General features: G+C 37.6%; 1 protein-coding gene across 5 annotated transcripts in view; it reads left to right on the forward strand.

Annotated features, from left to right (window-relative positions):
- The window catches only part of KLHL13 (kelch like family member 13), a 194,836-nt gene that overhangs the window by 71,718 nt on the left and 106,684 nt on the right, over nucleotides 1-16,434 (forward strand). For 4 of the 5 annotated variants that reach the window (XM_065916153.1, XM_065916155.1, XM_065916152.1 and 1 more), the window contains exon 2: nucleotides 9,909-9,982. The exons of the other annotated variant lie outside the window; for it this stretch is intronic. In XM_065916153.1, coding sequence (XP_065772225.1) covers nucleotides 9,933-9,982 — 50 coding nt within the window. In that variant the 5' untranslated portion in view covers nucleotides 9,909-9,932. The remainder of the gene's footprint in view (nucleotides 1-9,908; nucleotides 9,983-16,434) is intronic. 5 annotated transcript variants of the gene reach the window in all.

Below are 16,434 nucleotides of genomic sequence, written 5' to 3' on the forward strand. Positions count from 1 at the left end.
TCTTTATAGTCCAACTCTCACATCCATACACGACTACTGGAAAAATCATGGCCTTGACTAGATGGACCTTTGTTGGCAAAGTAATGTCTGCTTTTTAAAATGCTGTCTAGGTTGGTCATAACTTTCCTTCCAAGGAGTAAGTGTCTTTTAATTTCATGGCTGCAATCACCATCTGCAGTGATTTTGGAGCCCTCAAAAATAAAGTGAGCCACTGTTTCCACTGTTTACCCATCTTTTTGCCATGAAGTGATGGGACTGGATGCCGTGATCTTAGTTTTCTAAATGTTGAGCTTTAAGCCAACTTTTTCACTCTCCTCTTTCACTTTCATCAAAAGGCTCTTTAGTTCTTCTTTGCTTTCTGCCATAAGGGTGGTGTCATCTGCATATCTGAGGTTATTGATATTTCTCCTGGCAATCTTGACTCCAGCTTGTGCTTCCTCCAGCCCAGTGTTTCTCATGGTATACTCTGCATTTAAGTTAAATAAGCAGGGTGACAATATACAGCCTTGACGTACTCCTTTCCCAATTTGGAACCAGTCTGTTGTTCTATGTACAGTTCTAACTGTTGCTTCTTGACCTGCATACAGGCTTCTCAGGAGATAGGTCAGATGGTCTGGTATTCCCATCTCTTTCAGAGTTTTCCACAGTTTATTGTGATCCACACAGTCAAAGGCCTTGGCATAGTCCATAAAGCAGAAATAAATGTTTTTCTGGAACTCTCTTGCTTTTTCAATGATCCAGTGGATGGATGTTAGCAATTTGATCTCTGGTTTCTCTGCCTTTTCTAAAACCAGCTTGAACATCTGGAAGTTCACAGTTCACATATTGTTGAAGCCTCGCTTGAAGAATTTTGAGCATTACTTTACTAGTGTGTGAGATGAGTGCAATTGTGTGGTAGTTTGAGCATTCTTTGGCATTGACAAAATGTGGTCCACTGGAGAAGGGAATGATAAACCACTTCAGGATTCTTGCCTTGAGAACCCCATGAACAGTATGAAAAGGCAAAAAGATAGGATACTGAAAGATGAACTCCCCAGGTCGGTAGGTACCCAATATGCTACTGGAGATCAGTGGAGAAATAACTCCAGAAAGAATGAAGAGACAGAGCCAAAGCAAAAACAACACCCAGTTGTGGATGTGACTGGTGATAGAAGCAAGGTCCGATGCTGTAAAGAGCAATATTGCATAGGAACCTGGAATGTAAGGTCCATGAATGGACGGCACATTGGAAGTGGTCAAACAGGAGATGGCAAGAGTGAATGTCGACATTTTAGGAATCAGTGAACTAAAAAATTCTTCTGGACTTTTCATAAAAACTTTCATGTTATCTGTAAATCTTAGATCTTAAAAGTGTCATCCATGGTCTAGCAGCAGCAGCATTCTTCTTGAACCTCTTAGAAAACAAATTGTCTGGATCCATCCCTCATCAACTAACTGAAAAACTCGGAGGTAGAGCCCAGTGGTCTGTGTTCATCTTGCTCTCCAGAGAACTCTAATACTGTAGTCAAGTTTGAGGACCACTGATGTAATCGATAGTTTTTTTCTTAACCATATTTTCACTTCTCACCTCTATTTTCTTGCAAGATGTGTATGTAACAGTTCACAGTCTGTTACATAGAATGGATTATATAGAATGGACTTTGAAGAGCTTGAGACTAATTAGTAACTTTCCAGAGAAACACTGGAGAGGGGAATGATGGGAAATGAATACTTTCTTAACCAGGTGAATGGGTGGGGGGGTGTACTTAACCACAGACTGAGGTTGATTGAGTCAGAGAAATTAAGTATATTAGGATGAATTTTAGCCCTTATTATGTGAAAACAGTAACTATTAGAAAATCAAATAGAATTGCATTAATACAAGGACAATAACTTCCTTCAACATTGGTAAAAGACAAATGATTCCATTAACCAATAATATATCCCAAAGGCATCCATAAAGCCTTTTATAAGTGTCAACATGAAAAGGGACTTCCATTGGATCACACTGAAGAAGGAAGGAGTGGTATTATTGCAGAAAGCAGTGTAACTGCATGGTGTAGGTATATCAATAAAGAACAAGATGGTAGTGACCACGTGAGGCAGGTTGCCCCCATGACTGCAGCAAGAAAAGTGAAATTATTAAGAGTGTGTCAGTCACCTTGGCATAGAGCCAGGGGAAGGAAGAAACCTATGGGTTATGGAACGTGGGGATCCAGTGTATTTGGTCGGAGGAAGCCAGGCAGGCTGATCTCTTACATAAAAGGTATATTCTGAAATCAGCTGTCACTGCAGCCGTTTGTACAGTGCAACTGCTATCCTTTGTTGATATCCTTTGCACATTTTGTTAGGGGTGCTTATGTGGGAACATTCTACATGGTTCTAGTTGGTTTCAGAATTTCTCTAGGGAAAAATCATCACCCAGCTCAAATCTCTTGCTCTATTGTTTTAGGGTAGGACCTCTTAGTGCCATGGGTGGGAGGGGAGTGTGGTGTCTGTCATGTGTGAAAGCTGGAGGATTCAATAGTCTGTGACATGTTAAAAATTAACCTTTAAGTAACAAACTATTTCTGTTCCTTAAATTCCAAAGTTTGGGATTTCAAAATGATTTTGAATTTTTCATGACACTGCTACATATAACTTGATTTAGAGAGAAGAGCAATTATGTACAACTTTTCTACAGGTTGCCATGTTTTGATTTTGTAATGTTTAGCACTTTTCACTGATCTTTTCTGTCAGCTTTCTTTTCTCACTGTACTTATCAAAATTTTAGTTGAAGACATATGATTATAGAAACTCTTAAAATTTCTTTTATATAACATCAGCTTAGTTCATAAGCAGGGCTTTCCTTACATGGTGTGAAATTGGCTAGGCATATCTCAAATTTCATTATTTTTAAAGCTGTTGGTTCTTAGATAGGGTAGGAAAGTGAGACTGTGGGGTTTAATCAAATACTAAGTCATAAACTAGAATCTCTATTTGAAATATTATCTAAGTATATGACAGGTGATTAAGAATTATTAGATTTGTGAATTACTTAAAATAAATGCTTGAGAGTAAAATTAGTTGAGCTTATGCAAGATATCTCAACTATCAGAAACAGTCTTGTCAGTTTTATTTCTTGTGATCCAAGTAGAATATTTTAGGTTTTTGTCAGGTGTGTGCTCTGAGTAACAACTAGTCTCCCTTTTATTTATCAGAGTATTTATGGCCATGGAGAATTGTGTCTTTTTACAGTATGTGTCTGGGTATATATTTGTCCTGTCCTTTTTTTTTTTTCCCCCCTTAAATGTTGGCCTTTATATGTCATGTCTCCTCTGCTTGTCTACACAGTCCCTACTTTAGGGCAGAGATAATATATGATACTTTTTTTGTTTCTTTTTATTAAGACATTTCAAGCATAGGGAAAAGTTGTTATTTAGTTGCTAAGTCGTTTCTGACTCTGCAACCCGGCTGTAGTCCACTAGGCTCCTCTTCTCCCTGGGATTTCCCAGACAAGAACACTGGAGTGAGTTGCCATTTCCTTCTCCAAAGAACCTTCCTAACCCAGGGATTGCACCCACATCTCCTGCGTTAGCAGGTGGATTCAACTCGCCACCAAGGAAGCCCTGCAGGGAAAAGCACAGAGGCCAGTAGAACAAATGCTCACACGGTGAAAGGTGCTCAGTCGTGTCTGACTCTTTGCAACCCCATGGACTATACAGCCCGTGGAGTTCTCCAGGCCAGAATACTGGAGTGGGTAGCTTTTCCCTTCTCCAGGGGACCTTCCCATCCCAGGGATCGAACCCTGGCCTCCTGCATTGCGGGCAGATTCTTTACCAGCTGAGCCACCAGGGAAGCAACTGTGCAATATCTTAATGTTTTGCCATTTTTGTTTCAGATGCGTAGCAAGATGTTAGATACAGGCAGAACTCCCAGTGTATCCCTCCCCAATTGCATTCCTTACCCTTCTTCTCTTGAGGTAATGACTATGCCAAATTTTCTTATCATTCCTATGAATATTTTTATGCTTTTTCTATGTATGTATATGTGTGTGTCTGTATGTCATCTGGTATTATCTTATGTGCTTTTGAAATTTATTTCATAGTATTGTACTTCTTTTAGTTTGCATTTTTACTTAATTTTTAATTGAAGTATAGTTGATTCACAATGTGTTAGTTTCAAGTGTACAGCACAATGATTCAGTTATACACACACAAACACACATATATTCTTTTTCAGATTCTTACCCCTTATTATAAAATACCAAGTATAGTTTCCTGTGTTATACAGTAGGACCTTATATTTTATTTATAGTAGTGTCTATATGTTAATCTAGAATTCCTAATGTATCCCTCCTCCCCCCTTTCCCCTTTGGTAATCATAGTTTGTTTTCTGTATCAGTGGGCTTATTTCTGTTTTGTTAATAAGTTCATTCGTATAATTTTTTTTAGGTTCTACACATAAGCAATATCATAATGTTTGTTTTTCTTTCCCTGGCTTACTTCACTTAGTATGCTATCTCTAGGTCCATTCATGTTGCTCCAAATGGCATTATTTCATTCTTTTTTATGACTGAGTAGTATTCCATTGTGTATATGTACCACATCTCCTTTATCTATTCATCTGTCAGTGGATGTTTAAATTGTTTCCCTGTCTTGGCTGTTGTAAACAGTGCTGCAGTAAACATTGGGGTGTAATGTGTATCTTTTCAAAGTACAGCTTTTTGCAGATATATGGAGTGGGATTCCAGGATCATACGGTGGCTCTATTTTTAGTTTTTAAAGGAACCTCCATATTGCTCTCCATAGAGGCTACACCAGTTTATAGTCCCACCAACAGTTTACAAGGGTTCCCTTTTCTCCATACCCTCTCCAGCATTTATTATTTATAGACTTTGATGATGGCCATTCTGACCAGTGTGAGGTGATACTTCATTGTAGTTTTGACTTGCATTCCTCTAAGTACCTGTGTTGAGCATCTTTTTGTGTGCCTTTGGCCATCCGTATATCTTCTTTAGAGAAATGTCTGTTTACATCTTCTGTCAGCTTTCTTGTCTCAGTGTACTTAATCAAAATTTTAGTTGAAGACCTATGATTATAGAAACTCTTAAAATTTCTTTTATATAACATTGGCTTAGTTCATAAGCAGGGCTTTCCTTACATGGTGTGAAATTGGCTTTTCATCTTTTGCCCATTTTTGTAATTGAATTGTTCATTTTTTTTTAATATCGAGCTGTACAAGCTATTTGTATATTTCGGAGATTAATCCCTTGTTAGTCACATCATTTGCAAATATTTTCTTCCATTCAGTAGATTGTCTTTTTGTTTTGTTTATGGTTTCCTTTACTGTACAAAAGCTTTTGAGTTTAATTAGGTACCATTTGTTTATTTTTGTTTTTATTTCCATTACCCTAAGAGACAGATCCAAAAAGATCAGTTTATGTCAAAGAGTGTTCTGCCTATGTTTTCTTGTGGGAGCTTTTTTTTTTAACTTAATGCTTTTCAGATATACCTGCTCTAGTATCTCTGTTACTAAAACAAAGTAAAACAAAACATTATCTACTTCCATCCTATATCTCATTCCATCTGTTGTTGTTGTGCTTGGTCGCTCAGTTGCGTCTGAATCTTTGCGATCCTGTGAACTGTAGCCTGCCAGGCTCCTCTGTCCATGGGATTTTCCAGGCTACTACCTATTTATATCTCTTGCTAAGTGTTGTGTGTGCTTATTTCCTGTCTTCATGCTCTCTCAAACTCACAATAATGAGCCTTTTTGCCACCATTCCATGTAAACAGTTCTTATCCAGGTGACCAGTGACCTCCCAGTTACCACACCAAGTTGTTATTCTCGATTTATCACTTAACCTATCAGCAGCATTGGACACATTTGGTTACCTTCTAAATTATTACATATAACACTTTTGTTTACCTTCTAAATTACTACACCTCTTTGGTTTTCCTTCTCCCTTATGGCTACTCCCTCTCATGCCTTTTGCTGCATTCTTGCTAGCTCTGTTTGGAAATAAATTGAATACAAAAGTTTAGGATGAAAAGTGACCATCTCTCCCTGCCACCTTCAAAACCCATATCCCTTCTCACTAATAAAAAATATAAACAGACTTCATGTGTGTGCATGTTTGTGTAAATTCTATGGTGGGAACAGTGCCTCATTTTAAATTACAATTGTTTGCTTATTAATGATTCATATTTTCTGTGCACCTTCTGTTTATATTATTTGCTCACTTTTTCTATAGTGTTTTACTGGTTTTACTGATTAAGTGTATAAGTTAAAATCATTAGCTGTTATGTATTGTGAATTTTTTCCCTACTTTATCAGATGCCATTTGACTTTGCGGCATTTTTGAAGTACAGAGTTCTAATTTTTTGCTATAATCAGCTTTAATAGTTTTTTTCCTTTATGGTTCCTGGCCTCTAGGTGCTGCTTACCTTCTCCACTGAATCATAAATAATTTCACTTGAGTTTTCTTTGGTCCTGCTTCAAAGCTTCCCTTTTTTACTTTTAAATCTTTAATCCTTCTGGAATTTATTCAGTGTATGAAATGAAGAGGTGTACATCCTATATATTTTTCTAACTGACTACCTGATTGTCCCCCAATCATTTAATCATCTCTATTTCTCTTGCTTGTTTGAAGACCACCTTCACTGTAGAGTAATTCCCTGGTATATTTGAATTACTCCCAAGTTATTAAAAATGGATTTATTTCTGTTTTATTTTTCAAACCACTGCAGTGTGACACTCATATGGAACTACTCTTGAAAAGAGATCATCATGGACTTTATAGCTGTCAAATCATTTAGCTGTATATTACTTTGGGCAGAAAGTAAAACAGTTGAATACTCTCTGACCACTCTTCTTCTAAACTATCCTTCTTTTCACATTTCTCTTAGTTTCCCTCCTACCTATTGTCTCATTTCTTTGCTAGCTTGTCTTCCTCTGTTTCTTGCATGAAAGTGTCCGTTGGATTTGCACTTTTCTCTTAACTTGAGTGATATTTCCCTGTCTCATCCCTTGAGCTGTTACTTAACTGGCTAAATATTCCTGTGTTTTCATTTCTACTTCCAACCTAAATCTAGAACTATATTTCCAATTTTCTGTTAGATACTATATGATGTGCTCTGGGTTATTTCAGTAAGTCTATACAAACCATTGTTGACCTTGTTTTTTATGTTTTTCTTTCTTTCTATACCCTACCTCACTCGATGTCTTCACCATTTCTTCCTGTTACTTAGATTTTGTCTTTGATATGTCTCCTTATCCCTTTAAAATCTGTCAGTAATCTATCACAGGTCCTAGTTCTTCCTGCCTATTCTCATAGTCCTTGTCTGTGCTTTCATTTCATGCCTTGATTTTGGAAGTAGTTTCTTATCAGTCTCCATATTTCTGGTCCCTCTGTCTCTGATCCAGCCCCACATTACAGGCAGTGTTAATTTTCTACTACATATATTAAACCATGGTTAAAAACAGTTGGTTTCATTTATATCCTGCATAAGTTGTTCACATGCACTTACTTCCTCTTTCTTCCTAACTCCATTAAAATGAGAGTAAAGAAATGGAAAATTCAAAAGGACAAAGAGAACAGGAGTGGAAACACTGACAGATGTGAGGTTGGAACTATTTTATTTTATTTTTTTTTTACTTTTAGCAAAGAAAGTTACAACTCCAATATCTTCCCCTACATGAACTTTTGAGAGAAACCAACTCATTCTTCCCATAGAATTCCTAGTATTTCAAGACTTGGAGGCACCTGGTCTGCAAAAGGCAGGAATGAGTCATGAGATTGAAAACACAGGCTGTTCCTTGAAAGTCTTTAAAATAAGTGGCTAAAGTCCCCTGTACCCCTTCTCTGCTCCTCTGGAGACCAGAGGGTTATTATCTGGAAAATTTGACGGGAGAGCCCCAATCTCAGAGATCCAGGTGCAGCAAGTGGATTGCTTAAAACAAACTTTTGGATTCTGTGGGAGAAGGCGAGGGTGGGATGTTTTGAGAGAACAGCATCGAAACATGTATATTATCAAGGGTGAAACAGATCACCAGCCCAGGTTGGATGCATGAGACAAGTGCTCAGGGCTGGTGCACTGGGAAGACCCAGAGGGATGGGATGGGGAGGGAGGTGGGATGGGGGATCGGGATGGGGAACATATGTAAATCCATGACTGATTCATGTCAATGTATGGCAGAAACCACTACAATATTGTAAAGTAATTAGCCTCCAACTAATAAAAATAAATGGAAAAAATAAAATAAAAAATAAAAAAATAATTCTCAAGCAGAAAGCTAAAAAAAAAAACAATGGGATTACATGAAAGTTCGCATACCTCATTTGGGGACCTCTGTGTTATACTCTAGATGTAATTGGTAAGATGTTTCATGAGTTATTTTCACATTCCCAGATTCCTAATGGTGATCTAGATATAATAGGTTTTCTCTTGGCACATCCTGTAAAAAATCAAGTAGCCTAATAAGCAAAATGAAAAATTTCTCAATGTCTCAAAACTAACTGGTTAAACATTTTCAGAAAAGGTAAGTCAAAAGTCAGTTGATTTTGAGATGCTTAAAATATTTTATTTTGTTTAGGCTACTCAGTTTCTTTACTTGTAATAACAGGATTATAAGCAGAAAAATGTGATTGTGCAAATAAGTGTAAATGCTGTGTTTTCATTTGATTTGTTTCTTTTTTAGTTTTGAAGACCCAAGAAACAGAGTATAGTTGACCCTTATACAACACAGCAGTTAGGAGCACCAGCCCCCAAGCAGTTGAAAATTCTCGTATTGCTATCTCTGTCTCAAAAAAACAAAAGAATTGATAAATTGTGCACCCATGGATGGGAAGTTGAAACAGTTTGGGTAGAATCAGGACTCAAACCCTAGTTCTTTTGATTCCATATTGTGATCTGTAATCAAACACAAACATTTCCCCACACTTAGTTAATTTAAAGATCTATACAATAAAAATGTGTGTACTATATTTATTGAAAAAAAGTCCACATGTAAGTGGACCTACATATTTCAAACCTGTGTTGTTCAGGGGTCAACTATACTTTTTTCTCTTCAGGTGTTTTTGCTTTTGTCCCTAAATTAAGGGACAGGAAGAAGGCAGGGAACAATTTTCCCCTCTAGGTTCATTATTTTAGGTTTTCATGTAGTTTTGTAACAAGCATAATTATATGAACAAACTAAATTGGGTACTGTACATTTTTATCTTCCCAATGCAATAAATTGATTTTATTAACAAGAAACATTTATGTAAAATATACTTTTGCTTCCCCATATATTTGAAATTAATAGAATACATTAAATGCATTCTTTATCGCCAATGCAAAGCATCCACACTACTAAAAAGATATAGTTACTATCGCCCCACCTGCTCTTTCCCATAAAAACATTCCTACCTCCATTACCTATTTTATATCTTTAAGATTTAAAAGTCTTTAAAAGCATCTCTCTATCCTTACTTTTAAGCAATCACTTGGAAAATTATGGGCCCTCCACATGGTCCCCACAGGCCTCAAGGCCCCCTGGTAACTTGGGATTCAATGCCGTCTCTGAATCTGCTTGTCAAATGTTTGCCTCAGCTCTTTGCTTCTAGATTCTGTGTCTCACCCAGCGTCACACAGACTCCCCCAGGTCTTCTGACTCTCATTTAATCCAACTTCCTGTTTACATGGCGGTTTTTCTATAGTTAATTGTTGGCTAATGATTTCAAATAAATTAGCCAGTACTCTTTTAATGATTCAGTACTGAATTTTGTAGGTATTTTGACTATTGCAGATTCAGTTTCTTAATTTTCATAAGCTGTAATATGGACACTAGGTACATGGATATACATTTTGCCTATCACAAAGTATGTAAAATATTACAAAGGTAGCATAATGTGAAAATTCGAGTATTGATTTTCATAGTAAATATTGACTTCTTTTCCTCCTGCACAGGTCATTATCCAACTTTTAGAGGTGATGGATCATCTGCATAGAGGGGAATCAATTGCTGCAATACTCCGTAACCGGTATATTTATGGAAGCAGTTTACCTTATAAGTTATATAATGTCTCTTCCATTTATTTATTTACCTAACATAAGTTGGTACTCAGTAAATATTTGTTGAATACCTGTTATAAAATTAAAATATTTGCTATATGAGTAAATAGAAGAATGCCTGAGTGACAAAGAAATGGAATGAAGAGAATGTTAATGACTATATTCTGAGCTAATTAAAAAATAGAAAATATAACTAGAAATCAAAATTGGTGGACATTGTGAACACCTGGAATTCAGTCAGTAGAGCTATTGATGTGAATTTTTGGTTTTAAAGCATATCAATGAATAAATAGGGCTTCCCTGGTAGCTCAGCTGGTAAAGAATTCTCCTGCAATGCAGGAGACCCCGGTTCTATTCCAGAGTCGGGAAGGTCCACTGGGGAAGGGATAGGCTACCCACTCCAGTATTCCTTGCCTTCCCTGGTGACTCAGATGGTAAAGAATCCTCCTGCAATGTGGGAGACCTGGGTTTGATCCCTGGGTTGGGAAGATCCCCTGGAGGAGGGCGTGGCAACCCACTCCAGTATTATGACCTGGAGAATGGAATTCAGTCAGTGGAGCTGTTGATATGAATTTTTTGTTTTAAAGTATATAAGTGAATAAAACACTGGTATCCATTGCTTACAAATAGATGTCTCAGCAAAGTATTTTTTAAAAATAGTATTGCCTGTGATTGTGTGTACATTGCTGTTATTTGAAATTCCAGTTAAAACTTTTTCAGGGATTTATGAGAAATTCAGAGCTGCTTCTGTCAATTTAGGATTTTAAACTTGTGGTTTAAAGAAATATGGCAAAAAAAGAAAGAAAGAAAGAAAAAAGAAATATGGCCTTTACTTTGTAGGTTTGAAAGAGTATCTCTTATTCTCAGTATTTTAATTGTACATCTCTGGTGAAATATTTGAAGTAATACGCTGAAGTTGTCTATATCATGGTTCTGACAGTTACTCGTGTAGCCTTGGTTAAGTTTTTTAGTTGCTCTGTACCTTAACTTCCTCATCTATGAATTGAGTGTAATAATAATACCTATATCTCAAAGTAATTTTGAGGATTAAATAAATGTCTACTGTGTGCGTGTGTGCGCGCGCGTGTGTGTGTGTGGAGAGCAGGAGCTTGGCAAATAATTCAAAGTATAACAGTGCTTGTATTGAAATATAAATGTAGGATTTTAACTATTTCAAAAATACAATATTTTTGTTACTCAGTTCCGAGATACTTTAAAAATAGCTTCCCTGGTGGCTCAGAGGGTAAAGCGTCTGCCTGCAATGCAGGAGACCTGAGTTTGATCCCTGGGTTGGGAAGTTCTCCTGGAGAAGGAAATGGCAACCCACTCCAGTATTCTTGCCTGGAGAATCCCATGGACAGAGAAGCCTGGTAGTCTACAGTCCATGGGGTCACGGACACGACTGAGCGACTTCACTCACTCACTCACTCATTAAAAGACTATGGAAGGAGGGGAAAGGTTGACGTATGAAGGAGACATATATAAAGTCATTGTTATTTGAAAGATACCATGTTAGGAATTTTCCATAGTATTCCCATCAGAGGAAAATCATATGAAGAGTACATGCTTGTTGGAATGTGGGCAAGGTAGACTTATTCAGAGATACTGGACACAAGGAAGTCATTGCAGGAATACTGCATGGCCACACAGAAGAGAAGAGTAGATTGTGGGGTAGATTTCTAGTGGGAAATTGAGACTGCAGAGTTCATGTGCTGCTTAAGCCGGGGGTCTGTATCACACATTTGGAAGAGGAACTAGTAGGAGGGCAGTATTTCCTAAGCTCAAGTTGATAACTGAGGTAGTTATAGCACAATTGAATTTGTTTCCATTATTATTATCGAGATATAATTACGTATCATAAAATACACAAGCATTTAAATACATTGCACAAACATACAAATATATTAAATACATTTAAATATATTATATATAAACATTTAAATATATTAAATATATTGTATACATTTAAATATACATCTGTATTTATTTTTATACATGTAAGCATGCAGGTAATCACAACCGAGGTCAAGATATAAAACAGTTCCATCGTTTCAGAGAACTCCCTTGTTCCCCTCTCCAGTTTGTGTCTCCTCCCCTCCTACAGACTTGTGTATCTTGGGTTCATGTTACTTGTTCTTGAACTTCATGAAAATGTAGTCTAACACTGTGTATTATTTTGTGTATGGTTTCTGTTGTTCAAAATAATGTTTTTGAAATCCATCATTATTGCAGGTATCAGTAATTCCTTCTTTGTATTGCTCTGTAGTAGTCCCTTGTTTAAATATACCACAATATCCATTTCTTGTTGAGAGTCATTTAAGTTATACTCATTATTTGGCTATTATGAATTAAGCTGTTGTTAACATTTTTAGCAAATCTTTTTGTGGCCATATATACTCATTTCCTTTGGCTAAATACCTAGAAATAGAATTGGTGGGTCATACGTGTATATATATTTGTTTAATTTATTTGCCATTATTAGAAACTGCCAAACACCTTTAAAGAAGTTATACCAGTTTCTTCTCAGATCAATAAAAAGTGAGAATCTTTACAAACTCTTGGTGTTTAATTTTAGTTATTCTCTTGGGTGTATAGTTGTTTCCCACTGTGGTGTTCACTTAGCATTTTCCTCATGTGGAATGATGTGAGTTTGTTTTTTTATGTTTGTTAGCTATTTGTCTATCTTTTAGAAGTATCCAAATCTTTTGCCCATTTAAAAATTGATTTTTTTTTCTCTTTGAGTTTTAAGAGTTTTTAAATTTTTTCTTGATATTTAGATAGATGTATTATGAATATTTTCTTCCAATCTGTAGCTTCCATCCCATTTCTTGTTTGTGTCGTTTGGTGAGCAGTTTTATTTTTGTTTCATTTTTATGAAGTTCAATTTGTTACTTTTTCTTTATGCTCAGTAATTTTTGCATTTTCTAAAAATTTTTACCCTCCCAAATTTCAGGCTTTCTCCCTGATGTTTTAGCCCCTGCATTGTAAGTGCATTCTTGACCAGAAACTTAAATAAATGAACTTATGACATGTTTGTGTACACAAATTGTAGACCAGTTTCATATTCTGAATAAAAAAGAAACCAGACATATTTAGGAATATAGGAGAAGTATTAACCCTTTGTGACTCAGTTCAGTTCAGTCACTCAGTCGTGTCCGACTCTTTGTGACCTCATGAATCGCAGCACACCAGGCCTCCCTGTCCATCACCAGCTCCTCAAGTCTACCCAAACCCATGTCCATCGAGTTGGTGATGCCATCCAGCCATCTCATCCTCTGTTGTCCCCTTCTCCTCCTGCCCCCAGTCCTTCCCAGCATTAGAGTCTTTTCCAATGAGTCAACTTTTCACATGAAGTGGTCAAAGTATTGGAGTTTCAGCTTCAACATCAGTCCTCCCAATGAACACCCAGGATTGATCTCCTTTAGGATGGACTGGTTGGATCTTCTTGCAGTCCAAGGAACTCTCAAGAGTCTTCTCCAACACCGTAGTTCAAAAGCATCAATTCTTCGGTGCTCAGCTTTCTTCACTGTCCAACTCTTACATCTGTACATGACTACTGGAAAACCTGTAGCCTTGACTAGATGGACCTTTGTTGGCAAAGTAATGTCTCTGCTTTTTAATATGCTATCCAGATTGGTCATAACTTTGCTTCCAAGGAGTAAGCGTCTTTTAATTTCATGGCTGCAATCACCATCTGCAGTGATTTTGGAGCCCAGAAAAATAAAGTCTGCAACTGTTTCCACTGTTTCCCCATCTATTTGCCATGAAGTGATGGGACTGGATGCCATGATCTTAGTTTTCTGAATGTTGAGCTTTAAGCCAACTTTTTTACTCTCCTCCTTCACTTTCATCAAGAGGCTTTTCAGTTCCTCTTCACTTTCTGCCATAAGGGTGGTGTCATCTTCTTATCTGAGGTTATTGATATTTCTCCTGGCAATCTTGCTTCCAGCTTGTGCTTCTTCCAGCCCAGCGTTTCGTGACAATATACAGCCTTGATGTACTCCTTTTCCTATTTGAAACCAGTCTGTTGTTCCATGTCCAGTTCTAACTGTTGCTTCCTGTCCTGCATACAGGTTTCTCAAGAGGCAGGTCAGATGGTCTGGTATTTCCATCTTTTTCAGAATTTTCCACAGTTTGTTGTGATCCATTACAGTCAAAGGCTTTGGCATAGTCAGTAAAGCAGAAATAGATATTTTCCTGGAACTCTCTTGCTTTTTCTGTGATCCAGCAGAAAAACAAGACTGGGAGCTGACTATGGCTCAGATCATGAACTCCTTATTGCCAAATTCAGACTTACATTGAAGAAAGTAGGGAAAACCACTAGACCATTCAGGTATGACCTAAATCAAATCCCTTATGATTATACAGTGGAAGTGAGAAATAGATTTAAGGGACTAGATCTGATAGACAGAGAGCCTGATGCACTATGGACGGAGGTTCGTGACATTGTACAGGAGACAGGGATCAGGAACATCCCCATGGAAAAGAAATGCAAAAAGGCCAAATGGTTGTCTGAGGAGGCCTTACAAATAGCTGTGAAAAGAAGAGAAGCAAAAAGCAAAGGAGAAAAGGAAAGATATTCCCATCTGAATGCAGAGTTCCAAAGAATAGCAAGGAGAGATAAAAAAGCCTTCCGCAGCGATCAATGCAAAGAAATAGAGGAAAACAACAGAATGGGAAAGACTAGAGATCTCTTCAAGAAAATTAGAGATAGCAAGGGAACATTTTATGCAAAGATGGGCTTGATAAAGGACAGAAATGGTATGGACCTAACAGAAGCAGAAGATATTAAGAAGAGGTGGCAAGAATACACAGAAGAACTGTACAAAAAAGATCTTCACGACCCAGTTGATCACGATGGTGTGATCACTCACCTAGAGCCTGACATCGTGGAGTGTGAAGTCAAGTGGGCCTTAGAAAGTATCACTACGAACAAAGGTAGTGGAGGTGATGGAATTCCAGTTGAGCTATTTCAAATCCTAAAAGATGATGCTGTTGAAGTGCTGCACTCAATATGCCAGCAAATTTGGAAAACTCAGCAGTGGCCACAGGACTGGAAAAGGTCAGTTTTCATTCCAATCCCTAAGAAAGGCAATGCCAAAGAATGCTCAAACTACCGCACAGTTGCACTCATCTGACACGCTAGTAAAGTAATGCTCAAAATTCTCCAAGCCGGGCTTCAGCAATACGTGAACCGTGAACTTCCAGATGAAAAGCTGGTTTTAGAAAAGGCAGAGGAACCAGAGATCAAATTGCCAACATCTGCTGGATCATAGAAAAAGCAAGAGAGTTCCTTTGTGACTAGGAATGTTTTATTCCAGAGTGTAAATTCTTTAATACCATGAAAGCTACTCATATGATGCAGTCTGTCAGTAGATTTCATAAGAAATAAAAGATAGAGTAAATGCTGAAGGTGTTTGAGAAAATTCATTGCCTGTTTTAAGATTTAGAGTTAGTGAGTGATAGAAAGTTGTACTCTTAACAAGAAAAATAATTATCTGTCTGAAACCAACAAACAAGCATTGCACTTAATGATAGATGTAAGATAAGCAGCAACATAACAAAGATGCCCTCTATCACCATTTTAAAATATGCGTCTGTAAACTATGGCCAGTGTCAATAAAGAGGCATAGTTCACTGGACGGAGGAAACAAAAATGATCAAGTTTTAGAAGATAGGGTTATGTACCTACAAAAGCTAAGACTTAAAAATAACTTCTTTTTTCGCAGAATTTTAATATAAGTTCTAAAATGTAGTTGGATATAAGGTAAAAATTGCACAACAGTACCTTTTATCTGTATCAGACATAGCCATTTAGAATATATAATGGGGACTTCACTGGTAGTGCAGTGGATAAGAATCTTCCTGCCCATGCAGGGGACACAGATTCAGTCCCTTATCCGGGAAGATCCCACATGCCATGGGGCAATTGAGCCTGTGCACCACAACTCCTGAGCCTGCACTCTAAAGCCCACGAAGGTGCAAGTACTGAGCTTATGTGCTGCAACTTCTGAAGCCTGTGTGCCCTAGAGCACGTGCTCCACAATAAGAGCTGCCACCGCAGTGAGAAGCCCGCACATTGCAAGGAAGAGTAGCCTCCACTCACTGCAACTAGAGAAAGCCTGGGCAAAGCAATGAAGACCCAGCCCAGCCAAAAATAGATAGATAAGTAAATAGAATATATAAGGGAAAACATTCCGTTTACAAAAGCCATAAAATTAAATTGTTCAGCGTTAGTCACTCAGTCGTGTCCGACTCTTTGTGACCCCATGGACTATAGCCCACCAGGCTCCTCTGTCTATGGATTTCTCCAGGTAAGAGTACTGGAATGGGTTGCCATTTCCTTCTCCAGGGGATCTTCCTGACCCATGGATCAAACCCAGCTTTCCCGCATTGCAGGCCGACTCTTTACCGACTGAGC

This window comes from Muntiacus reevesi, chromosome X (assembly GCF_963930625.1).
Source record: "Muntiacus reevesi chromosome X, mMunRee1.1, whole genome shotgun sequence".
Lineage (NCBI taxonomy): Eukaryota > Metazoa > Chordata > Mammalia > Artiodactyla > Cervidae > Muntiacus > Muntiacus reevesi.